The following is a 22445-nucleotide window of genomic DNA, read 5'->3' as shown; positions in this document are numbered from 1 at the left end:
GTGAATCAAATTGGCTGAAGACTGGCTACTGTGATGGTGGAGATCTCACCATCTCACAGTGATGGTTGGAGATGGTGGAGGAAGCCGAGATGGGCCATACATTCTACACTTAGGGCTGAACATGGTTGTGAATGTTTCAGCTTTGTCTTTAGCACTTCATTCAGGACTGGGAGATGATGAGTCCACATTTCCCATTATCTGTTTAATCGGATACTGCCATTCATGGTGGAATGTGGGAGGACACAGGACAACACAATGGGATCACAAGCTCATTTTTTCCAAGACTGCCATCATTGTGTCAGTGTGGCATGTTCCAGGGACACTGTTGCCATGTTCACTTGCGTGGACTGCTCTTTCCATGGTAGCCAGATTCATCTTGACTGTGAATTTCTGATCTTTTTTTACAAGCCACAAAAGCAGATGTGTAGTGCCTCCCAATTTGCTGGGCTCGGTAGCATTAAAGAGTTCACCCAATCACATGCTCATATGCTTGTCCAGGTGGCATCTTCGGTGCTGTGATTTCCCAGCATTCCTGCCTTCACATGAGCACAGGCAGCCATTGACTGCACAAATGCCCATAATGCACATGTGCCCATAAGGGCTGTCATTAATAATCCAGATATTTCCTCAACAATTGCATTCATATTCAGTGGGGTGGGGTGGGGAGGAGGGCAAACAGCCAGTATTTTCCTGAACTAGCACTGTCTCGAGGGAAAGGTCCTGAAAAAAGGAGTGGCATCTGCTTCCCTGGCTCCTAGGTCTCATTCATGGTTCAACTACAGCTGTCTATGAAAAATGTACAAGTACAATAGTGGACAATGAAAATACCATTAGTCCTCTCTGGAACATGATTTTAGAGCAAAGCTACCGGCAAAAAAATCCCAGCAGGGAGGAGGAAAGAGACATTTATTACACGGGCTATCAGTTATTCCTTGATAGATGCATGTTAAATTGTTGCCGGAATGAACTTGGAGGGAACAATCCCACACAACAAATTTTAGCATCATCATAGTTCCCCAATACTTAGCCAATGTATCTCATAATAATCCCCCAGAGGCTTCTTTGCAGTCTACCTTCACTGATCACAACACATCAATAGGAATCTCTGATCCAATTACAGAATTACTTTTCAATGTGGAGCATTTTGGGCAGCACAGTGGTGCAGCGATTTGTTGCCTTACAGCGCCAGGGACCCGGGTTTGATCCTGACTACAGGTGCTGTCTGTATGGAGTTTGTATGTTCTCTCTGTGACCACATGGGTTTTCTCCGGGTGCTTCAGTTTCCTCCCACGCTCCGAAGATGTACAGGTTTGTAGGTTAATTGTCTTCCAGGTTTGTAGGTTAATTGGCTTCGGTATAGGTTGCCCCTGGTGTGCAGTAAGAGGGATCGCTGGTCGGCATGGACTCGGGGAAGGGCCGAAGGGCCTGTTTCCATGCTGTATCTCTAAACTAAACTAAACTAAGCAGTTCACCCTGACATATGTTGTGAGACATGAAACCTATTTCTTCCATTGACTGAATGAGTGGGGTTTCTCAAACCTGGAGGAAACCACTGTATCCATTTCCATCAGTCCCTTCCGTGAATGAACATTGTGGGTCTCCATGTTTTCCCAACTGCACTGGATCATTTCACTCCTTCCTTGGTGAGGCCTTCGATGTCCCTTTCAGAGATGGCGGCGACTCTCTCCATCTCTCCCCCCGAGCTCTGTTTCTGCCCTGGGAACCACAATGTAGATTTTGGATGTCTGTCACGGAGAGTGTGTCTTTAAGGGCTAACGTCCTTCTTGCACTGGCGTGCTGAAGATTGTCGGAGTTCAGTTGGGTTTGGTCCCATTGGGAACTCTGCAGGTCCCGTTTTGCTGCATGTTTCTGAGCGTAAGCCACAAGAACACGTTTCAAATGTACTTTGACCATTTTTCAAGGGATCTGACAGGGCATTAGAGTTATATGCAGAACAGTTTCAGCGTGCCAAAAAATATCACAATATCCAATTTCCCAGCAACATTTCCTAATCAGATAGCCTGTTCAGTAATTGAAATGATGGAAATATATGTTGTGACATATATTTTTTAATTCTAGCAAATGGAAGTGCAGTGCACATTAGCAATGTGCGCTATGAAGATACTGGAGCTTATACCTGTATTGCCAAGAATGACGTGGGTGTGGACGAAGACATCTCGTCACTTTTTGTGGAAGATTCAGCAAGAAAGACACGTATGTTAAACCTCTGAGAGCAATCCTATTAGGTTTTTTTTTAATTTGCATGTATTTGTTTTCGTGTTTCCAAGATTGTGAACGGATTTTGTACAAAATGAAATGCAAAGTCTGACCGATACCCAGCAATATTTATATTCTGAAATAATGCTAGTATTTGTAAGGTTCTACATGTGTTCATACAATGTTCCAATGTAAAGCTCATTAAGTCCTCGTTACTGAGATAAATTAAGAGAATAATGATTGGGAAAATTAATAAGCAAGACTGACTTCTAAATGCTTAGAGTACATAGAAGAAAACAGAAGGAATTCTGAATTTTGGCGACATTTGTTTACAAAAACTAGCCAAAAAAAACATGGAGCAGCTTTTTCCAGATATATATAAGGAGGTTTTGCTAATTGAATACGGTGTGTCTGTACATCAACTGGATCTAATATTTTGAGAGAAATAATTTTATTGAATTAAGAGGGATGGATATTGAAATTTCCACAAAGGTTTACGGCACACTGTATGCCTTTCATTTTAAAGGTAATGGGGAACGATTTCAAGGAACTCAATAACAAACTGGATTACAAAACAACTGGTTCAGATACACAGGTTTTTATTTGGGGTTTTCACTATTAAATTGATTCCACTACTCAGCGTTCCTGAATGTGAGGGAATTAAAATATACTGAACTGTAATAGCCAGAAAGCAAACCTTGGCCCTCTGCTTCAAAGAGAACAGATGAAGATATTTATGTGCGGTTCATCCAGAATGACATGTGTATCATGCCTTTGGGATCATTTGTATCTCTATTTCTTATCAGCATGACTTTTGTGTTTCCAAGTATGTAAATGATATGATACACGAGGTTCTTGCACAAAATGAAAAGGAAAATGGGATATATTTTGCAATATTTATGATATGAATAACTATAAAACCACAGTACCACTGACCCAATGAGTCCCTTGGTGTGTCTGATCCTGAACCATACTTAGATACAGCTAAGTAGTGCACATTTGTTTATCCAAGGAATACAACCTGTCAAATCTTATATGTTTGCTGTATCTCTTAAAGCTTTTATTTCATGCTTTGAAATCGTAAGAGAAATACCCTGCAGAAAATTCCACTGTTGCACAGCACAATTCAAGATGATAATGGAACCAAGTGGACGTGAACACAACCCCAGGCGGAGGGTATGGTGCATGGGAGCAGGTAGAGAGTCTGTGGATGGGAGAATGTATCCAAGTTGGAATGGGGCAAGAAGCCTGCAAAGTGACTGGTGTTGAGAGAGATTGTGAGAATTAGTGAATCCAACCAACCCCCCTCCCACCCAAACGCACCAGCATATTTTGTGATTACTAATATTCCTCACAGTACAAGTGCGAGCTCATTCTAGAATGCAGCTTGCTCCCTTCTCCTCTTCAAAGTTGTGAATTTATCTTTTAATCCAGAATTTTGCATTATCCGTATATTTCAGAATTAGTTTTTTTCAATTCACAATCAAATTTTTTAAGAATTGGAGCCAACCTATATGTGGATGAAACCTGTAGAAAGGAACTGGTTTACATCGAAAATAGACACACAATGCTGGAGTAACTCAGCGGATCAGGCAGCATCTCTGGAGAAAAGGAATAGGTGATGTTTCGGGTTGGAACCCTTCCTCAGTGCAGCCTGAAGGAAGGTTCCGACACGAATTGTCACCTATTCCTTTTCTCTGGAGATGCAGTCTGTCCCACTGTGTTATTCCAGCATGGTGTGTCTATCTGGGGTTGAAATCTCTTGTCTGTAAATTGGATTAGATGGGTTAACTGGAATAAAGATTTCAACAGAAAGTGACAGAATATCACTCATCAGACAACCATAAACTATATTCAGGTAGTGCTGCATCTTCTGTTCTCATAAGGAAAGTAAAAACAAAGTGAAGACATTTAGTCTTCAGGTTGGTCAGCAGGTTGGGCAACATTGAGAAGGGAATGGACAGACAATGTTTTGGGTCGGGACCTTTCTGCATACTCTAATGAAGGATTCCTGACCCATAACTACCTGCCTGATCCATTGTGTTCCTCCAGCACTGTGCTTTGATCAAGATTCAAGTTCAAGTTCAAGTGAGTTTATTATCATGTGTCCCTGTATAGGACAATGACATTCTTGCTTTGCTTCAGCACACAGAACATAGTAGGCATTTACTACAAAACAGATAAGTGTGTCCATATACCATAATATAAATATATACACACATGAATAAATAAACTGATAAGTGCAAATAACAGAAAAAAATGGGTTATGTTCGAGCCAGGTTTAATAGCCTGATGGCTGTGGGGAAGTAACTATTCCTGAACCTGGTTGTTGCAGTCTTCAGGCTCCTGTACCTTCTACCTGAAGGTAGCAGGGAGATGAGTGTGTGGCCAGGATAGTGTGGGTCTTTGATGATACTGCCAGCCTTTTTGAGGCAGCGACTGCGATAAATCCCCTCGATGGAAGGAAGGTCAGAGCCGATGATGGACTGGGCAGTGCTTACTACTTTTTGTAGTCTTTTCCTCTCCAGGGCGCTCAAATTGCTGAACCAAGCCATGATGCAACCGGTCAGCATGCTCTCTACTGTGCACCTGTAGAAGTTAGAAAGAGTCTTCCTCAACAAACCAACTCTCCATAATCTTCTCAGGAAGTAGAGGCGCTGATGAGCTTTCTTGATAATTGCATTAGTGTTCTCGGACCAGGAGAGATCTTCAGAGATGTGCACCCCCAGGAATTTGCAGCTCTTGACCCTTCCAGAACCAGGGGCCACAGTTTAAGAATAAGGTATTGCAGAACTTGCAGTTACTTTTTCTCCAAAACAATTATGGACAATCGGCAATAGGCAATAGCTGCAGGAGTAGGCCATTCAGCCCTTCGAGCCATCACTGCTATTCATTGTGATCATGGCTGATCATCCACAATCAGTACCCCGTTCCTGCCTTCTCGCCATATCCCCTGACTCCGCTATCTTTAAGAGCTCTATCTAACTCTCTCTTGAAAACATCCAGAGAATTGTCCTCCACCGCGCTCTGCGGCAGAGAATTCCACAGACTCACAACCCTCTGAGTGAAAAAGCTTTTCCTCATCTCTGTTCTAAATGGTTTACCCCTTATTCTTAAACTGTGGCCCCTGGTTCTGAACTCCCCCCAACACCGGGAACGTGTTTCCTGCATCCTTTTGCTCTTTGTTTGGCTGCAGTCCTTTTCTTTTCTGGGGTAATCACACAGGGAATAAGTTGGAGCCAGACTATCGATTAAAAATGCAGGCTATTCCCAATGATGTAATCCTGAAGCACCATGCTTTCGTATCAAAGGACTATGTCATTGTTGGGCTGAGATGGCCATGTTAAATTTGGGAGCATCTGTCAATTGCTGGTAAAATTATGCAGTCAATGAACCAAAAAGATTGTAATATCTGTCCTCTTGGTTTCTGCCAGATAGATGGAATCTGCCAGACAGCTGTAAGTGGAATGCTGTGGCTCTGTGCAGGACTGACTGCTACTTTGAGCTCAACGTCTCTCAGTATAAATTCCGATGCCCCACAGGGCAGGCTGATGCTTCGGGTTCATATCTAATGTTGCTTCCGTAGTCGGATTCTTCCTTTCCTTTTTGGTTGAGTAGAGGGAGTTTTTCATTGTCATTCCTCACCAAACATTTGTTGTCAATAATGTTTTCATTAGTAGAAACAGGGAACTGCAGATGCCGGTTTACCAAGGAACGGCATAAAACACTGGAGTAACTCAATGGCTCGCGCAGCATCCCTGGAGAACATGGAGGGTGATGTTTCAGATCAGAACCCTTCTTCAGACTGATTGCTTCCCTGCAATCATTCTCCAGGGATGCTGCATGATCTGCTGGGTTACTCCAGTATTTTGTGTCTTTCCTGTGTTTTTATCAGTAATGATGGAGGAGCGGGAATTAGACTTGCAGAGAGTAGCAGAACAGAATTAAGTACTTAGTCCATTTACCGATTTACATTAATCCTACACAAATTAAATGTTATTCTCCTCACATTTCCCGCTACTTCCCCTTCTTCCAGATTCTACAAGTCATCCACACACCAGGAGAAAGTTAAAGTGGCCCAATTAACCTACCAACACATCTGTCTTTAGCATGGGGAAGGAAATAACCATTGTGTTCTCCCAGAGAGATGATGAAAACTACACACTGACAGAACTGGATCCAGCTTGCTAGCGCTGAAAGTCAGCAGCTTTTTCAACACCATCCCCTCCACTGTTAGCACTATGTTGTCACCTCCCTCCCCACTTTTATCACTGTGCTAGCCTATGAGCCTGGAGCACTGGCCTGCTAAGTCATCCATATTACATCTAATTGGGGTTGCAGTTCAAAACAAGTGGTTAAATTCCTGTCACCAAGACAGTGGAACTGACATCAATATAGCTTAGAGTAATCCATATTCTTATTTGTTGAGAAATAGAAAACATATTTTGAAAGATAATTCCAAATTGAATGCAATAAAGATACTTTAGCAATTTATTTTTTTAATTAACAATTTAACAAGGGGTGGCACAGTAGCATAGCGGTAGAACTACTGCCTTACAGCCCTAAAGACCCAGGTTCGACCCTGACTATGAATACTGTCTGTACAGAGTTTGTATATTTTCCCCATGAGCGCGTGGGTTTTCTCCGAGATCTTCGGTAGGTAAATTGGTTTGGTATAATTGTAACATTGTCCCTAGTGTGAGTAGGGTAGTGTTAATATTCGGCAATCGCTTGGCGGTATGGACTCCTTGGGACAAAGGGCCTAATTCCGCTCTGTATCTCTAAACTAAACTAAAAACTAAATTAATTTGAGGATAACCCAAGTAGAGAGACCTGTACAACCCTTGAGAATGAGAGTGTTCAAGAAGGAACTGCAGATGCTGGAAGATCGAAGGTACACAAAATTGCTGGAGAAAATCAGCGGGTGCAGCAGCATCTATGGAGAAAAGAAAATAGGCGACGTTTCGGGCCGAAACCCTTCTTCAGACTGATGGGGGGTGGGAGGGGAGAAGGAAGGAAAAAGGGGAGGAGGAGGAGCCCGAGGGCGGGGGGATGGGAGGAGACAGCTCGAGGGTTAAGGAAGGGGAGGAGACAGCAAGGGCTAGCAAAATTGGGAGAATTCAACATTCATGCCATCAGGATGCAAGCTGCCCAGGCGGAATATGAGGTGCTGTTCCTCCAATTTCCGGTGTTGCTCACTCTGGCAATGGAGGAGACCCAGGACAGAGAGGTCGGATTGGGAATGGGAGGGGGAGTTAAAGTGCTGAGCCACCGGGAGTTCAGGTAGGTTATTGCGGATTGAGCGGAGGTGTTCGGCGAAACGATCGCCCAACCGCCGCTTAGTCCCCCCGATGTAAATCAGCTGACATCTAGAGCAGTGGATGCAGTAGATGAGGTTGGAGGAGATACAGGTGAACCTTTGTCGCACCTGGAACGACTGCTTGGGACCTTGAATGGAGTCGAGGGGGGAGGTGAAGGGACAGGTGTTGCATTTCTGGCAGTTGCAACGGAAAGTGCCCGGGGAGGGGGTGGTAGGGGAGGGAAGGGAAGAATTGACAAGGGAGTTGCGGAGGGAGTGGTCTTTGCGGAAGGCAGACATGGGGGGAGATGGGAAGATGTGGCGAGTGGTGGGGTCACGTTGGAGGTGGCGGAAATGGCGGAGGATTATGTGTTGTATTTGCCGGCTGGTGGGGTGAAAGGTGAGGACCAGGGGGACTCTGCCCTTGTTGCGAGTGCGGGGATGGGGAGAGAGAGCAGTGTTGCGGTGTATGGATGAGACCCTGGTGCGAGCCTCATCTATGGTGGCGGAGGGGAATCACCGTTCCCTGAAGAACGAGGACATTTCCGATGCCCTGGTATGGAATGTCTCATCCTGGGAACAGATGCGGCATAGGCGGAGGAATTGGGAGTAGGGGATAGTGTCTTTACAGGGGGCAGGGTGGGAAGACGTGTAATCCAGATAGCCATGTGAGTCAGTTGGTTTGTAGTGTATGTCGGTCAGAAGTCTGTCCCCTGAGATGGAGAGTTGTCCCCTTGAGGATGAGAGTTGCGTGAATTCACACAGTCTTACTGAAAGACATCTCAAGGGAATTTTGTACAGCTTCAGAATTACTTGTAAGGCGGAAGAATGTCAGCTTCAGGATCACCCCTGCAGAAATATTAATGTCTTGATGATCACCATGGGAGTCAATTTACAATTAACCCTCCTGAATAATGAATGAGAAGTTATTCCTCAGTTACATCCAGACTGAGTTCAGTATTCATTTCATCGTTCAAAAGCTAGAATTATAGTTGATCGGTGAGATGACCCATGCCCTCCCCGTTCCTTTAGTTTAGTTTAGAGATACAGAACGGAAACAGGCCCTTTCGGCCCACTGGGTCCACGCCGACCAACAATCCCCGCACATTAACACTATCCTACACCCACTAGGGACAATTTTTTTTACATCTACCAATCCAATTAGCCTACATACTTGTACATCTTTGGAGTGCGTGAGGAAACAGGTCTCTGAGAAAAGCCACGCAGGCCACGGGAAGAACGTACAAACTCCGTACAGACAGCACCCGTAGTCAGGATCGAACCTGAGTCTCCAGCGCTGCATTCGCTATAAGGCAGCAACTCTACCGCTATGCCATTGTGCCGTCCTTCTGCTGTAGTTTATTCAGCTCTATGTAAATTAAAGGGTTTGTTTGCTTCCCTTACAAACTTACTTCTTTATTTATACAAAGTGAGATCAATTTAAATAGCCAGATTAAATTTATTGGAAGAAGAAAAGACACAAAGTGCTGGAATAACTCAGCAGGTCAGGCAGCATCTCTGGAGAACATGGATAAGTGTCAGTCAGGTCAGGACACTTCTTCATAGTTTCCCTACACCTGCTCATCCCACAATAACAGGCAGGAGTTCTGCTCCACATGCCCATCCCATGGGAACAATCTTGGGGTTCATTCCATCCGAAGAATTCTGAGTCTGAAGAAGGGTCGTGACCTGAAATGTCCCTCAATCCATGTTCTCCAGGGATGCTGCCTGATGCTGAACTACTCCTGCACTTTTGTGTCTTTTTTTGTAAACCAGCACTTGCAGTTCCTTGTTTCTGCAGCTCTATTTGTTCTGTGTTTGGGGAGAACACAGTCTCCTGGCGAGAGTAGGTGGATTACATAACTGGTACACATCTGGTCTCATTTCCTGTCCACTCAGAACGTACTGTGCAAAGATCTCTGCTCTAAGATCTTTGGTACTGTGGGTATGTGTTGCTTCTGATCCCATTTCCTGCTCCAAGCTCTAAGAAGACTCAAGAGAGTAATCTCATGAATATGTTCCTATTGCAAGTAAAATACATTTATGAGACAAGATTAAAAATATTTTTAAATAACTGAGGATGTAAGCAATTGCAAGCAGCATCCAGCATAGTATTTAACTTATCTTCCAATTTTAGCTGACCAGAAAGCAGAACAGCAATTCAATACAAAAATATTCTACATTATCCAAATCATGTTCAAGCATTGATTTCCAGTCATGGAAGTGAGTATTTTTGCAGGATGCAGGTGTTTCTGGCAAAGCCAACATTTACCACACATATGTAGAAATTTGTAGATGCTGATTTAAGCCAAAAATAGACATAAAATGCTGGAGTAACTCAGCGGGAGTTTTGTGTCTATCTTCAGATTAAACCAGCATATGCAGTTCCTTCCTACACATTTCGTCTGCTCTACTATAAAATCGCTTTAAGGTATGTCTACTTTGAAGAAGTTCTCCTCCTTTCTCTGAGGACAGTTCTGCGGCATCCTATCTTGCTGCTCCCCCAGTGTAATTCTTCCTGCTCTCTGACTACACCACTTTTTTTGCATATCTTTCATTCATTTGTTCTATATCTCTCTATTTCACCGTCTATATCTCTCGCTTCCCTTTCCCCTGATTCTAGTCTGAAGAAGGGTCTCGACCCGAAACATCACCCATTCCTTTTCTCCAGAGATGCTGCCTGTCCCGCTGAGTTACTCCAGCATTTTGTGTCTAATTTACCACATGTTCAAGTTCAAGTTCAAGTTCAAGTGAGTTTATTGTCATGTGTCCCTATATAGGACAATAAAATTCTTGCTTTGCTTCAGCACACAGAACATAGTACGCATTTACTACAAAACAGATAAGTGTGTCCATATACCATAATATAAATATATACACACATGAATAAACAAACTGATCAAGTGCAAATAACAGAAAATGGGTTATTACTAATCAAAGGTTTGTCCGAGCCAGGTTTAATAGCCTGATGGCTGTGGGGAAGTAGCTATTCCTGAACCTGGTTGTTGCAGTCTTCAGGCTCCTGGACCTTCTATCTGAAGGTAGCAGGGAGATGAGTGTGTGGCCAGGATGGTGTGGGTCTTTGATGATACTGCCAGCCTTTTTGAGGCAGCGACTGCGATAAATCCCCTCGATGAAAGGAAGGTCAGAGCCGATGATGGACTGGGCAGTGTTTACTACTTTTTGTAGTCTTTTCCTCTCCAGGGCACTCAAATTGCCGAACCAAGCCACGATGCAACCGGTCAGCATGCTCTCTACTGTGCACCTGTAGAAGTCAGAGAGAGTCCTCCTTGACAAACCGACTCTCCGTAATCTTCTCAGGAAATAGAGGCGCTGATGAGCTTTCTTGATAATTGCATTAGTGTTCTCGGACCAGGAGAGATCTTCAGAGAAGTGCACACCCAGGAATTGGAAGCTCTTGACCCTTTCAACCATTGACCAGTTGATATAGATGGGGCTGTGGGTCCCCCTCCTACACCTTCCAAAGTCCACAATCAGTTCATTGGTTTTGCTGGTGTTGAGGGCCAGGTTATTGCGCTGGCACCATATGGACAGTTGCTCGATCTCTCTTCTGTACTCTGACTCATCCCCATCAGTGATACGTCCCACAACAGTGGTGTCGTCAGCGAACTTGATGATGGAGTTCGCACTATGACAGGCTACGCAGTCATGAGTATAGAGTGAGTACAGCACGGGGCTGAGCACGCAGCCTTGAGGGGCTCCCGTGCTGATTGTTATCGAGGCTGACACATTTCCACCAATACAAACAGGCTGTTGTCTGTGAATGAGGAAGTCGAGGATCCAATTGCAGAGGGATGCGCAGAGACCCAGTTCTGCAAGTTTGGTAACCAGCTTGGAGGGGATGATTGTGTTAAATGCCGAGCTGTAATCGATGAATAGCAGCCTGACATATGAGTTTTTGTTCTCCAAGTGGTCCAGAGCGGAGTGGAGGGCCAGCGAGATCGCATCCACCGTTGATCTGTTGTGGCGGTAAGTGAACTGCAGTGGGTCCAGGTTTTTGTCGAGGTAGGAGTTGATTTGCTCCAAGATCAACCTCTCAAAGCACTTCATCACCACCGGCATTAGTGCAACTGGTCGATAGTCATTGAGGCATGTCACCTTACTCTTCTTGGGCACTGGTATAATTGATGCCCTCTTAAAGCAGGTGGGGACCTCAGACCTCAGAAGTGAGAGGTTGAAAATGTCCTTAAAAACTCCAGCCAGTTGCACAAGTTTTTAGAACATGACCGGGTATACCATCAGGTCCAAGTGTTTTTCGGTGGTTCACCCTTCTGAAGGATTTCCTGACATCGGCCTCTGTGACTGAGACTGAAATACCATCACAGCGAATGGGGGCTTGGGAAGGCACAGCAGTATTCTCCCTATCAAAGCGTGCGTAAAACGCATTGAGCTTGTCAGGGCGTGATGTTTCACCGACATTCGAGCTGCCTCCTGGTTTCGCCTTGTAGGAGGTGATTGCATTCAGGCCCCGCCACAGCTGCCGAACATCTGTCTCATCCTCCAGTTTGGAGCAGAAGTCCCTTTTGGCCTTTTTGATGGCCTTACCAAGGTCGTATCTGGTCTTCATGTAGGCCACTCTATCATCGGAAGTGAATGCCCTGTGTCTGGACTTCAGAAGTGTGCGGATCTCAAAGTTCATCCAAGGTTTCTGACTGGGAAACACTCGGAAGGTTTTTGTAGGGGTGCAGTCCTCCACACATTTCTTCACATTTCAGTCCTTGAACATTGCCCAGTCTACAGACTCCAAACAGTCCTGCAGTTGGTCCTCTTCCCCCCCCCCCCCCCCCCCCGACCAGCTCTGTACTGTCCTCACTTCTGGGGGTGTGCTCTTCAATTGCTGCCTGTAGGCAGGAAGAAGCAGCACCGCAGTATGGTCGGATTTACCAAAGTGAGGGCAAGGGATAGAACGATAGGCATTCTTGATGGTGGTGTAGCAGTGGTCGAGGGTGTTAGGTCCTCTGGTGCAGCAGGAGACATGTTGGTGGAAGTTAGGGAGCGATTTCTTTAAGTTTGCCTTATTGAAGTCCCCAGCCTCGGGGTAAGACGTCTGGTGTTTGTTGACCACGGCGTGCAGCTCCTCCAGTGCCAGACGGACATCTGCCTGGGGTGGGATGTAGACCGCGGTCAGGATAATGGAGGTGAATTCCCTTGGGAGGTAGAAGGGACGGCACTTCACCGCCAGATGTTCGAGGTGTGGAGAGCAGGAGTTGGACAGGACTGCCACGTCTGAGCACCATGCAGAGTTGACCATGAGGCAGACGCCCCCTCCTCTCCCTTTCCCAGATGCCAAGGTACGGTCCATACGGTGGATGGAGAACCCTTCAGGCTGGACCGCTGAGTCTGTGGAGCTGGGGGTGAGCCATGTCTCTGTGAAACAGAACACAGAGCATTCCCTCAGCTCCCTTTGATAAAGCAGTCTTGCCCTTATGTCCTCCACTTTGATTTCAAGGGACTGTACATTGGCCAGTAGGATAGTAGGGAGAGGGGGCCGAAGTCCCCTGCGCTTCATTCTGACCTGAAGTCCTGCCCGTCGGCCACGTTTCCGGACACAATGGAGGCTTCCCCTTTGTTTCCAGTGCTTGCTGTACCTGCTGGTTCTGCGGACCTGCGCTGGAACGGGGATTCCCTCGCAGTCGGCAGCTCCAGCTCCGTAACGAACGGGGGCTCCCTCAAAGTAATCCCATGTCCTATGGATACAGGCAAGAGCTTCACTCCATCAATCCTTCTCAAGGAAACAGGCAGGATTCTCACAGAACCTCTTCACCCCATGGAGATAAGAATAGCAGAACACAAAAAAGTACAAGCCAACTAGACCATCAAGCCTGCTCTAAAGTAGCAATGGCTGACCTAGGCTGACCAGCCATATCCCTCATTCCACGTGCTCATCCTACAGGGACAGGCAGGAGCCTCACTCCAGCTGCCCATCCCATGGGATTACAGCAACATCACTCCAACCAAGGAGACTTCTGCACTCTTTTATAAATCAGAGCACTGTTTTTTAATGGTATGAATGTTCTTTCAGGATAGTAACACCTCTGTATAAGGTTGTCAAGTAGGAATGTTACCAGGGTGTACAATATTGTGAATGGATGTTGTGATTTTCTGTTCACCTATTAATTGATTTTGCTTTGTTACAAATGATTTCCAAAATACTATTAAAATTCTTGTGCATATTGGAGGCATATTATGTAGATCAATGTGCAGAGAAAAGTGACATAGACATGGCACCATTTGGCCTTGGCAATACCTCACCCTGAAATGTTGTCTGTTCTCTTAAAGTCCCCCTAAACGCTGCAACATCAGGGAGAAAATGTGGGTCGGAAGTTTTGTTTGTGCACGAAAGCCTACTACCACAAGGAACAGACCCAGCTTTTGCGAACATTCATTGTTCTTATCGCTGAAGCTTTATAATGTCTTCCCATTTCTTGCCTTGAAAGGATCAATGGTGCAATGGCTTAAGATGAATCTCACTTAAAGCTCCTTGAAGGATTTTTTACTGTTCAATGTGCATTTCAATTATCTTGAAATGTAGGCCCCTCAATTCATCTCCCTCCAGATTGTTTATCAATCCGATCAATATAGTGTGATGTGTTGGCTGTAAAAGTGACTAGCCATCATCGATGTTGAACAGAAGTGTAAAGATTTCACGCTCCCAATAACTGTTTGCGTCTTTTTGAGGAAGGTGTATTTTATGCAGAGCCCAGAATTTTTCATGAAAATGTCATTCATCAAGAAATATGAAGATCTAAATGGCAAGCCATTTAAGTATTTTTAGCATGGATTCATTCAATGATGTTTTATAATTAGTGCAGGTGAACCTCACAGCAGCATGTCATGTTATTTATATGTGGGCGATTACTGCTGTGCTGTATTGGTGTGAAAGGGTCATTGGATTAGATTTTAATCCATGATTTTACAGGTCCCTTCGGAGGGATGACAATCTATCGGAGAGCCTCTTACAGTCTATATGGGAAATACCTACCCCCCTCACTCAGCTGGGAGAAAATGCTGTTGATGTGGAGCTGGGCCATCTCTGTTTGCCTCCATCATCGACTAGTTGCTGTTGATATTGTAGGCAATCAAGTCCTACCTCCTGTTCCTTGAGCTCAGCATTTCCTTCTGTCCTCTCTCTGATGCTCTCCGATGACTGCGAAGATGTGTAGTGGACAACACATGACAACAATGGAATCTCTGGGGTTGCTGACATGTATTGTTCAGTGCCCTAGGACTGACACAGGCAACCAAATCTCATCTTAAGGAGACCAGTGTTATGTTCCATAAATATCATGGTATTTTGAGGGCTCTCATTGCATCAGTGCTCAGTTGCTAGTTGGAGAAGTAGGTTGATGTGAAGAGCTACGTAAGTCGAAAGTGACTGTTGTTCCTCAGGATCGTAGTCCCTTGGGGAAGCAAAGGGATGTGGTGGAAGGTTGTTTTTTTTGGACTGGAGGCTTGTGACTCGGGCCTGTGTGTCTCAGGGATTGGTGCTGGACCCTTTGCAGTTTGTCATCAATGTCAACAATTTGGATGAGAATATACACGGCATGATGAGTAAGTTTCCACATTACACTAAAACAGGTGATATCATAGACACCAAAGATGGTTATCAAGAATTACAGCAGGACCTTAATCAGCAGGGCAAGTAGGCTGAGGAATGGCAAATGGAATTTAATTCAGATAAATGTGAGGTCAGATAAATAAGAGGACAAACAATGGCAAGACCTTCATAATGAATTGTATTGTATTCAATTGTATTGTATTCAAATTTATTGTCATTGTCTCAATTAGAGACAACGAAATGAATTTCCCTTTACAGTCAGTATCATAAAAATAAATAAATAATAAATATTAAAACATATTAAAAAAATAAAATAGAAATTTAAAAAAAAGCACAAACACAGAAAGTCCACGACACAACACAACACAGTGGCACCAAGGTGAGGAAGGCACCATAGTCCAGCCAGCCTCCCCTCCGATCTTCCCAGATGTTCATCCGTGGTCGGGGCCTTCCGAGCACCCGCAGTCGCCGCACCGGGCGGCCCGATGTTCAGGCCCTCACGCCGGGCTGGTGGAACGCCGACGCCGAACCCCGATGGTGAGCATCCTCCTCCTCAGCGGCCCGGACCTCCCGATCAGCCGCCTCCCGCAGCCAGAGTCCGCAGCTCCCGAGTGTGCAGGTCGAGCCGGGCAGAGTCGCAGGACCCCGCGTTGTTAGTCAGCGCCGCCCGCGTTGGGAGCTCCGCAAACCGCAGCTCCATGATGTCGGTGCAGCAGGTCCAGCACTCCGGGCTCCAGACGGCGACCCCCGGTAAGGCATCGCGAGCCCCGCGATGTATCAGCGCTGTCCCGCCGCTGCTGGAGCTCCGGTCGATCCCGGCAGGAAAGGTCGCGCCAATCCAGGTAGGCCGCTGGGGGGGGGGGGGCGAGGACGCGACTCGAATAATAGTCGCGTCCTCACCAGGAAGCGGCTGAAGGACGGTATCCCCCGCACCGTGCCCTCATCCCCCACATAAAGACATTTAAAAAATCATACAAAACACACTTCGACATAACTAAGGAAACAAAAAAACAAAAAGATACCCGGCTGAAGGTGGAGGCTGCTGGCACCAGCGCCACCGGAAGTACAATCCGTAGGGCCCTTGGCAGTGTTATAGAGCAGGTTGATTTTGGAGTACAAATACACAGTTTTTTCCAAGTGGTGTCATGGGTAGATGTTGTGATGAAGATGGCTTTTGGCACAATGGCCTTCATCAATCAGGGAATTGAGTATAGAAGTTGTGACGCTATGTTACAGGTGTAAATTTGTTGGTGAGGCCACACTTGGAGTATTTGCCTCCATCTTCTGCCTTGGAGTAATGTGCGCAGTTTTAGTCACACTGCTATTGGAATGATTCCATTAAGCTGGAAAAAGCGTAGAGAAGATTTACGAGGATGTTCGCAGGATTGAGAGCTTGATTATGGGAAGCAGTTGGGCACGCTAGGAATTTAAGTTCAAGTTCAAGTTCAAGTAAGTTTATTGTCATGTGTCCCTGATAGGATAATTAAATTCTTGCTTTGCTTCAGCACACAAAACATAGTAGGCCTTTACTACAAAACAGATCAGTGTGTCCATATACCATAATATAAACAAATACACACATGAATAAATAAACTGATAAAGTGCAAATAACAGATAATGGGTTATTAACAATCAGAGTTTTGTCCGAGCCAAGTTTAATAGCCTGATGGCTGTGAGGAAGTAGCTATTCCTGAACCTGGTTGATGCAGTCTTAGGTTCATGTACTTTCTACCTGAAGGTAGCAGGGAGGTGAGTGTGTGGCCAGGATGGTGTGGGTCTTTGATGATACTGCCAGCCTTTTTGAGGCAGCGACTGCGATAAATCCCCTCGATGGAAGGAAGGTCAGATCCGATGATGGACTGGCCAGTTTTTACTACTTTTTGTAGTCTTTTCCTCTCCAGGGCGCTCAAGTTGCCAAACCAAGCCACGACGCAACCGGTCAGCATGCTCTCTACTGTGCACCTGTAGAAGTTAGAGAGAGTCCTCCTTGACAAACCGACTCTCCGTAAACTTCTCAGGAAGTAGAGGCGCTGATGAGCTTTCTTGATAATTGCATTAGTGTTCTCGGAACTGGAAAGATCTTCAGAGATGTGCACGCCCAGGAATTTGAAGCTCTTGACCCTTTCAACCATCGACCCGTTAATATAAATGGGGCTGTGGGTCCCCCTCCTGCTCCTTCCAAAGTCCACAATCAGTTCCATGGTTTTGCTGGTGTTGAGGGCCAGGTTATTTGGATAGGTACGTGATTGGAAAGGTTCAAAAGGATATGTTAAATGTGGGTCAATGGGACTAGCTTAGACGGGACTTCTTGGTCAGCATAGATGGGTTGGGCAGAAGGGCCTGTTTCCTTGCTGCATGACCCTATTCTTCTCTCCAGGAATGCTGACTACTGAAAATGTGTGGAGTGTTGCTCCTCAGTATAAAGGAGCTGCCAGGATATATGGCATTCTTCATCTCCTTTCATGACATGCAACCAATTGTAGATTTAGGGTGTTTTTGAAACAAATTCTGTTGATAAGAAGATACGCATCATATAACGGAGCTCTTAAGGACCTACTGGTCAATTTAATAGATCTCACAGGAAGACAGCAATGTTCGAAAATACCAGTGCCAAGATGCTGTATTCTCTTCATGAAAAGTAGGAATCTTCCTTCCATGAGTACCGGATCTTGGTGAAACTCTCTGATGCGGTTGTGAGCAGTAAACTGAAAGCCACAGCAAGGATGTGTTGCACCTGACTTCAGTGATCCAGTGGATGGAAAATCAGGAATGATCTTGACCTCCACGGTGAGATAACAATCCAAGCGTGAGCATGGGCCAGAGGTTCTCCTGCAACACTTCAAGCAGTGGTGCTGATGGTTTTAAAACCTGAGCTTGCAAATGCCTTGTTCTTCAAAGAGGTCTCGGTAAGACCGTGGGCAAGAAGACCATTTTTTTTTAACAGCTTCTTCAGAGATGGGTTTGTCATTGCCTTCTATCGTGAGATGCCCATAATCCGCTCAGTTGTCCAGTGCGCCTATTCCAAAGCCTGCAGCCATGGACTATTGTCGTTGTGCCATCACCAAGAAACTCATAATACTATTGTGTTGCACAGATCAAGAGTCATGAGCGTTTTATTGTAATATGTCCCAGACAGGACCATGAAATTCTTACTTGCTGCAGCACAGCAGAATATGTAAACATAGTACATAATGGGAGAAAAAAAAGTTCAGTGTGAATATATATATATATGCACATGCACACATACTCAATAAATAAACAAATATAGTGCAATAATACATAGAAACATAGAAACATAGAAATTAGGTGCAGGAGTAGGCCATTCGGCCCTTCGAGCCTGCACCGCCATTTAATATGATCATGGCTGATCATCCAACTCAGTATCCCGTACCTGCCTTTTCTCCATACCCTCTGATCCCCTTGGCCACAAGGGCCACATCTAACTCCCTCTTAAATATAGCCAATGAACTGGCCTCAACTACCCTCTGTGGCAGAGAGTTCCAGAGATTCACCACTCTCTGTGTGAAAAAAGTTCTCCTCATCTCGGTTTTAAAGGATTTCCCCCTTATCATTAAGCTGTGACCCCTTGTCCTGGACTTCCCCAACATCGGGAACAATCTTCCTGCATCTAGCCTGTCCAACCCCTTAAGAATTTTGTACGTTTCTATAAGATCCCCTCTCAATCTCCTAAACTCTAGAGAGTAATAATAGTCTTGGTAGTTCAGAGCTTATTCGGTGTTGTGTTTAATAGCCTGATGGCTCTAGAGAAGAAGCTGTTCCTGAACCTGGATGTTACAGTTTTCAGGCTCCTGTACCTTCTTCCCGAAGGCAATGGTGAAATGAGTGTGTGGCCAGGATGGTGTGGGTCTTTGATGATGTTGGCTGCCTTTTTGAGGCAGCGACTCAAACTGAGAGAATGATGAGAGAAACAGATATTAATTGTAGTCCAATTTGCGGCTTTGGAAGCTGACTGAGCAATCTGCAGTCATTTATCAGGCCGACCAGCCAAATGTCCTGACATCACCAAATTGGTCCTTACAATGGTGAGAAAAGAAAAATGCGCTCTTGGCTCTCATGAGATGATTCCACTGTGGCTGTTGTGTTGTACTCTGAGGTCTAATTGTTGCAAAGTGCGAGTGGAACCATTTATTGTATGATGAATGATGCTATTACGAGCATGCCCGACACTAGGACATTTTAAGGCATACTTGTGCAGATGATGCCCCACAGTGACTGATCTAAATTTTTGATTGTCAAAATTATACCTGGAAATGATTGCTGACATGGTAACTGCTGACTCCAGGTCAAATCGAACCTGGATTATATAGCATTTAAAAATGCACTGTGCAGCTTGTTCTTTCACTTTCATTACTTTCCTATGGTTGGCCTTAGTCACTTAATGCCATTTTATCATCATCTATATTACTAAAAGTAAGATTTTGACCACTTCCTGTTTTTCTGTTTCATGATTTTTGAAAAAACGCTGCCACTTACGGCTGTGATTTTTGGCCATCTTACTCAGAGTCCTCCTCCACTGCACAGGACAAGAGGATGTTTCCGATCGGTGAAAAATAAAAGAGTTATTAATGTTTAAAAAATGTTGACATTCTCTCTGCTGCCCCGGCTGGTGGGAGGGGGAGGGACTATAAAACCCAGAAGTGCGGGTATGGCTCAGTCTCTGCAAGATGGGGTAGGGAGAGGTCAGGACTCTGTCTGAGCTGTGAATCAACTAAACACACTGGATGTCTACTGAACTATGAGTGTGGTGTTTATGTGGTGTTTTGTGTGGTTTTATGGTGGTTCTATGGTGGTTTCACCCTGCTTGAAATGCTATGAAACTGCATTTGAATGTGGTGGCCTTGCACCCTGCATGAAATGGTATGAAACTGCGCTTGAATTTGGTTGGCTTGCACCCTGCTTGAAGTGGTATGAAACTGCACTTGAATTAGGTTGCCTTGCACCCTGCTTGAAGTGGCACAAAACTGCACTTGAGTTTGGTGGCCCTGCCCCCTGCTTGAAGTGGAAGGAAACTGCACTTGAGTTTGGTGGCCCTGCACCCTGCTTGAAGTGGTAAGACTCTGCCTTTGAATTCAGTGGCCTTTACCCTGCTTGAAGTGGTAGGACACTGCACTTGAATTCGGTGGCCTTGCACCCTGCTTGAAGTGGAATGAAACTGCACCTGAATTTGGTGACCTTGCACCCTGCTTGAAGAGGTAAGAAACTGCACTTGAATTCTGTGGCCTTGCACCCTGCTTGAAGTGGTAGGAAACATCATTTGAATTTGGTGGCCTTGCACCCTGCCGGAATTGCCGTGAGTCAACTGCCAGATATTACCTTAAAGATACGGCAATACTGCAAAATTAGAACACGTGGCATTGGGGGTAGGGGAGTGACATGGACAAAAAATTGGTTGGCAGAGGAAACAAAGAGTAGGAATTAACAGGTCCCTTTCAGAATGGCAGGTAGAGACTAGTGGGGTACCATAAGGTACTGCAGCTATTTACAATATATATCAATGATTTAGATGAAGAAATTAAAAGTAACATTAGCAAATTTTCAGATGACACAAAGCTAGGTGGCAGTGTGAACCATGAAGATGATGCTATGAGGATGCAGGGTGACTTCGATAGAAACATAGAAACATAGAAAATAGGTGCAGGAGTAGGCCATTCGGCCCTTCAAGCCAGCACCGCCATTCAATATGATCATGGTTGATCATCCAACTCAGTATCCTGCACCTGCCTTCTCTCCATACCCCCTGATCCCTTTAGCCACAAGGGCCACATCTAACTCCCTCTTAAATATAGCCAATGAACTGGCCTTAACTACTTTCTGTGGCAGAGAATTCCAGAGTTTCACCACTCTCTGTGTGAAAAATGTTTTCCTCATCTCGGTCCTAAAAGATTTCCCCCTTATCCTTAAACTGTGACCCCTTGTTCTGGACTTCCCCAACATCTGGAACAACCTTCCTGCATCTAGCCTGTCCAATCCCTTAAGAATTTTGTAAGTTTCTATAAGATCCCCCCTCAATCTTCTAAATTCTAGCGAGTACAAACCGAGTCTATCCAGTCTTTCTTCATATGAAAGTCCTGACATCCCAGGAATCAGTCTGGTGAACTTTCTCTGTACTCCCTCTATGGCAAGAATGTCCTTCCTCAGATTAGGAGACCAAAACTGTATGCAATATTCCAGGTGTGGTCTCACCAAGACCCTGTAAAAATGCAGTAGAACCTCCCTGCTCCTATACTCAAATCCTTTTGCCATGAATGCTAACATACCATTCGACTTCTTCACTGCCTGCTGCACCTGCATGCCTACTTTTAATGACTGGTGTACCATGACACCCAGGTCTCTTTGCATCTCCTGCTTTCCTAATCGGCCACCATTCAAATAATAGTCTACTTTCCTGTTTTTGCCACCAAAGTGGATAACCTCACATTTATCCACATTATACTGCATCTGCCATGCATTTTCCCACTCACCCAGCCCATCCAAGTCACCTTGCAGCCTCCTAGCATCCTCCACACAGCTAACACTGCCCCCCAGCTTCGTGTCATCCACAAATTTGGAGATGTTGCATTCAATTCCCTCGTCCAAATCATTAATATATATCGTAAATAGCTGGGGTCCCAGCACTGAGCCTTGCAGTACCCCACTAGTCACTGCCTGCCATTGTGAAAAGGACCCGTTTACTCCCACTCTTTGCTTCCTGTCTGCCAGCCAGTTCTCTATCCACATCAATACTGAACCCCCAATGCCATGTGCTTTAAGTTTGTATACTAATCTCTTATGTGGGACCTTGTCGAAAGCCTTCTGAAAGTCCAGATATAACACATCCACTGGTTCTCCCTTATCCACTTTACTAGTTTCATCCTCGAAAAATTCTATAAGATTCGTCAGACATGATTTACCTTTCATATATCCATGCTGACTTTGGCCAATGAGTTCACCACTTTCCAAATGTGTTGCTATCCCATCTTTTGATAACTGATTCTAGCAGTTTCCCCACTACCGACGTTAGACTAACTGGTCTGTAATTCCCCGTTTTCTCTCTCCCTCCCTTTAGATAGGTTGGGTGAGTGGGCAGATGCATGGCAGATGCAGTTTAATGTGGATAAATGTGAGTTTATCCACTTTGGTATAAAAAACAGGAAGGCAGATTACTCTCTAAATGGCATCAAGTTGGTAAAAGGGGAAGTACAATGAGATCTGGTGGTCCTTGTTCATCAGTCTATGAAAGTAAGCATGCAGGTACAGCAGGCAGTGAAGAAAGTGAATGGCACGTTGGCCTTCATAACGAGAGGATTTGAGTATAGGAGCAAAGAGGTCCTTCTGCAGTTGCACAGGGCC

At 45.1% G+C, this 22445-nt stretch overlaps 1 protein-coding gene across 4 annotated transcripts in view; it reads left to right on the top strand.

Moving 5' to 3' along the window:
- Positions 1-22445, top strand: part of fstl5 (follistatin-like 5) — a 740079-nt gene that overhangs the window by 618401 nt on the left and 99233 nt on the right. For all 4 annotated transcript variants that reach the window (XM_055646031.1, XM_055646038.1, XM_055646027.1 and 1 more), the window contains one exon: positions 2080-2214. In XM_055646031.1, coding sequence (XP_055502006.1) covers positions 2080-2214 — 135 coding nt within the window. The remainder of the gene's footprint in view (positions 1-2079; positions 2215-22445) is intronic.

The sequence above is a fragment of the Leucoraja erinacea genome, chromosome 1 (assembly GCF_028641065.1).
Source record: "Leucoraja erinacea ecotype New England chromosome 1, Leri_hhj_1, whole genome shotgun sequence".
NCBI classification, from domain to species: domain Eukaryota; kingdom Metazoa; phylum Chordata; class Chondrichthyes; order Rajiformes; family Rajidae; genus Leucoraja; species Leucoraja erinaceus.
Note: the sequence above shows the minus strand (reverse complement) of the source record. Positions and strands in the feature narration are given on the sequence as shown.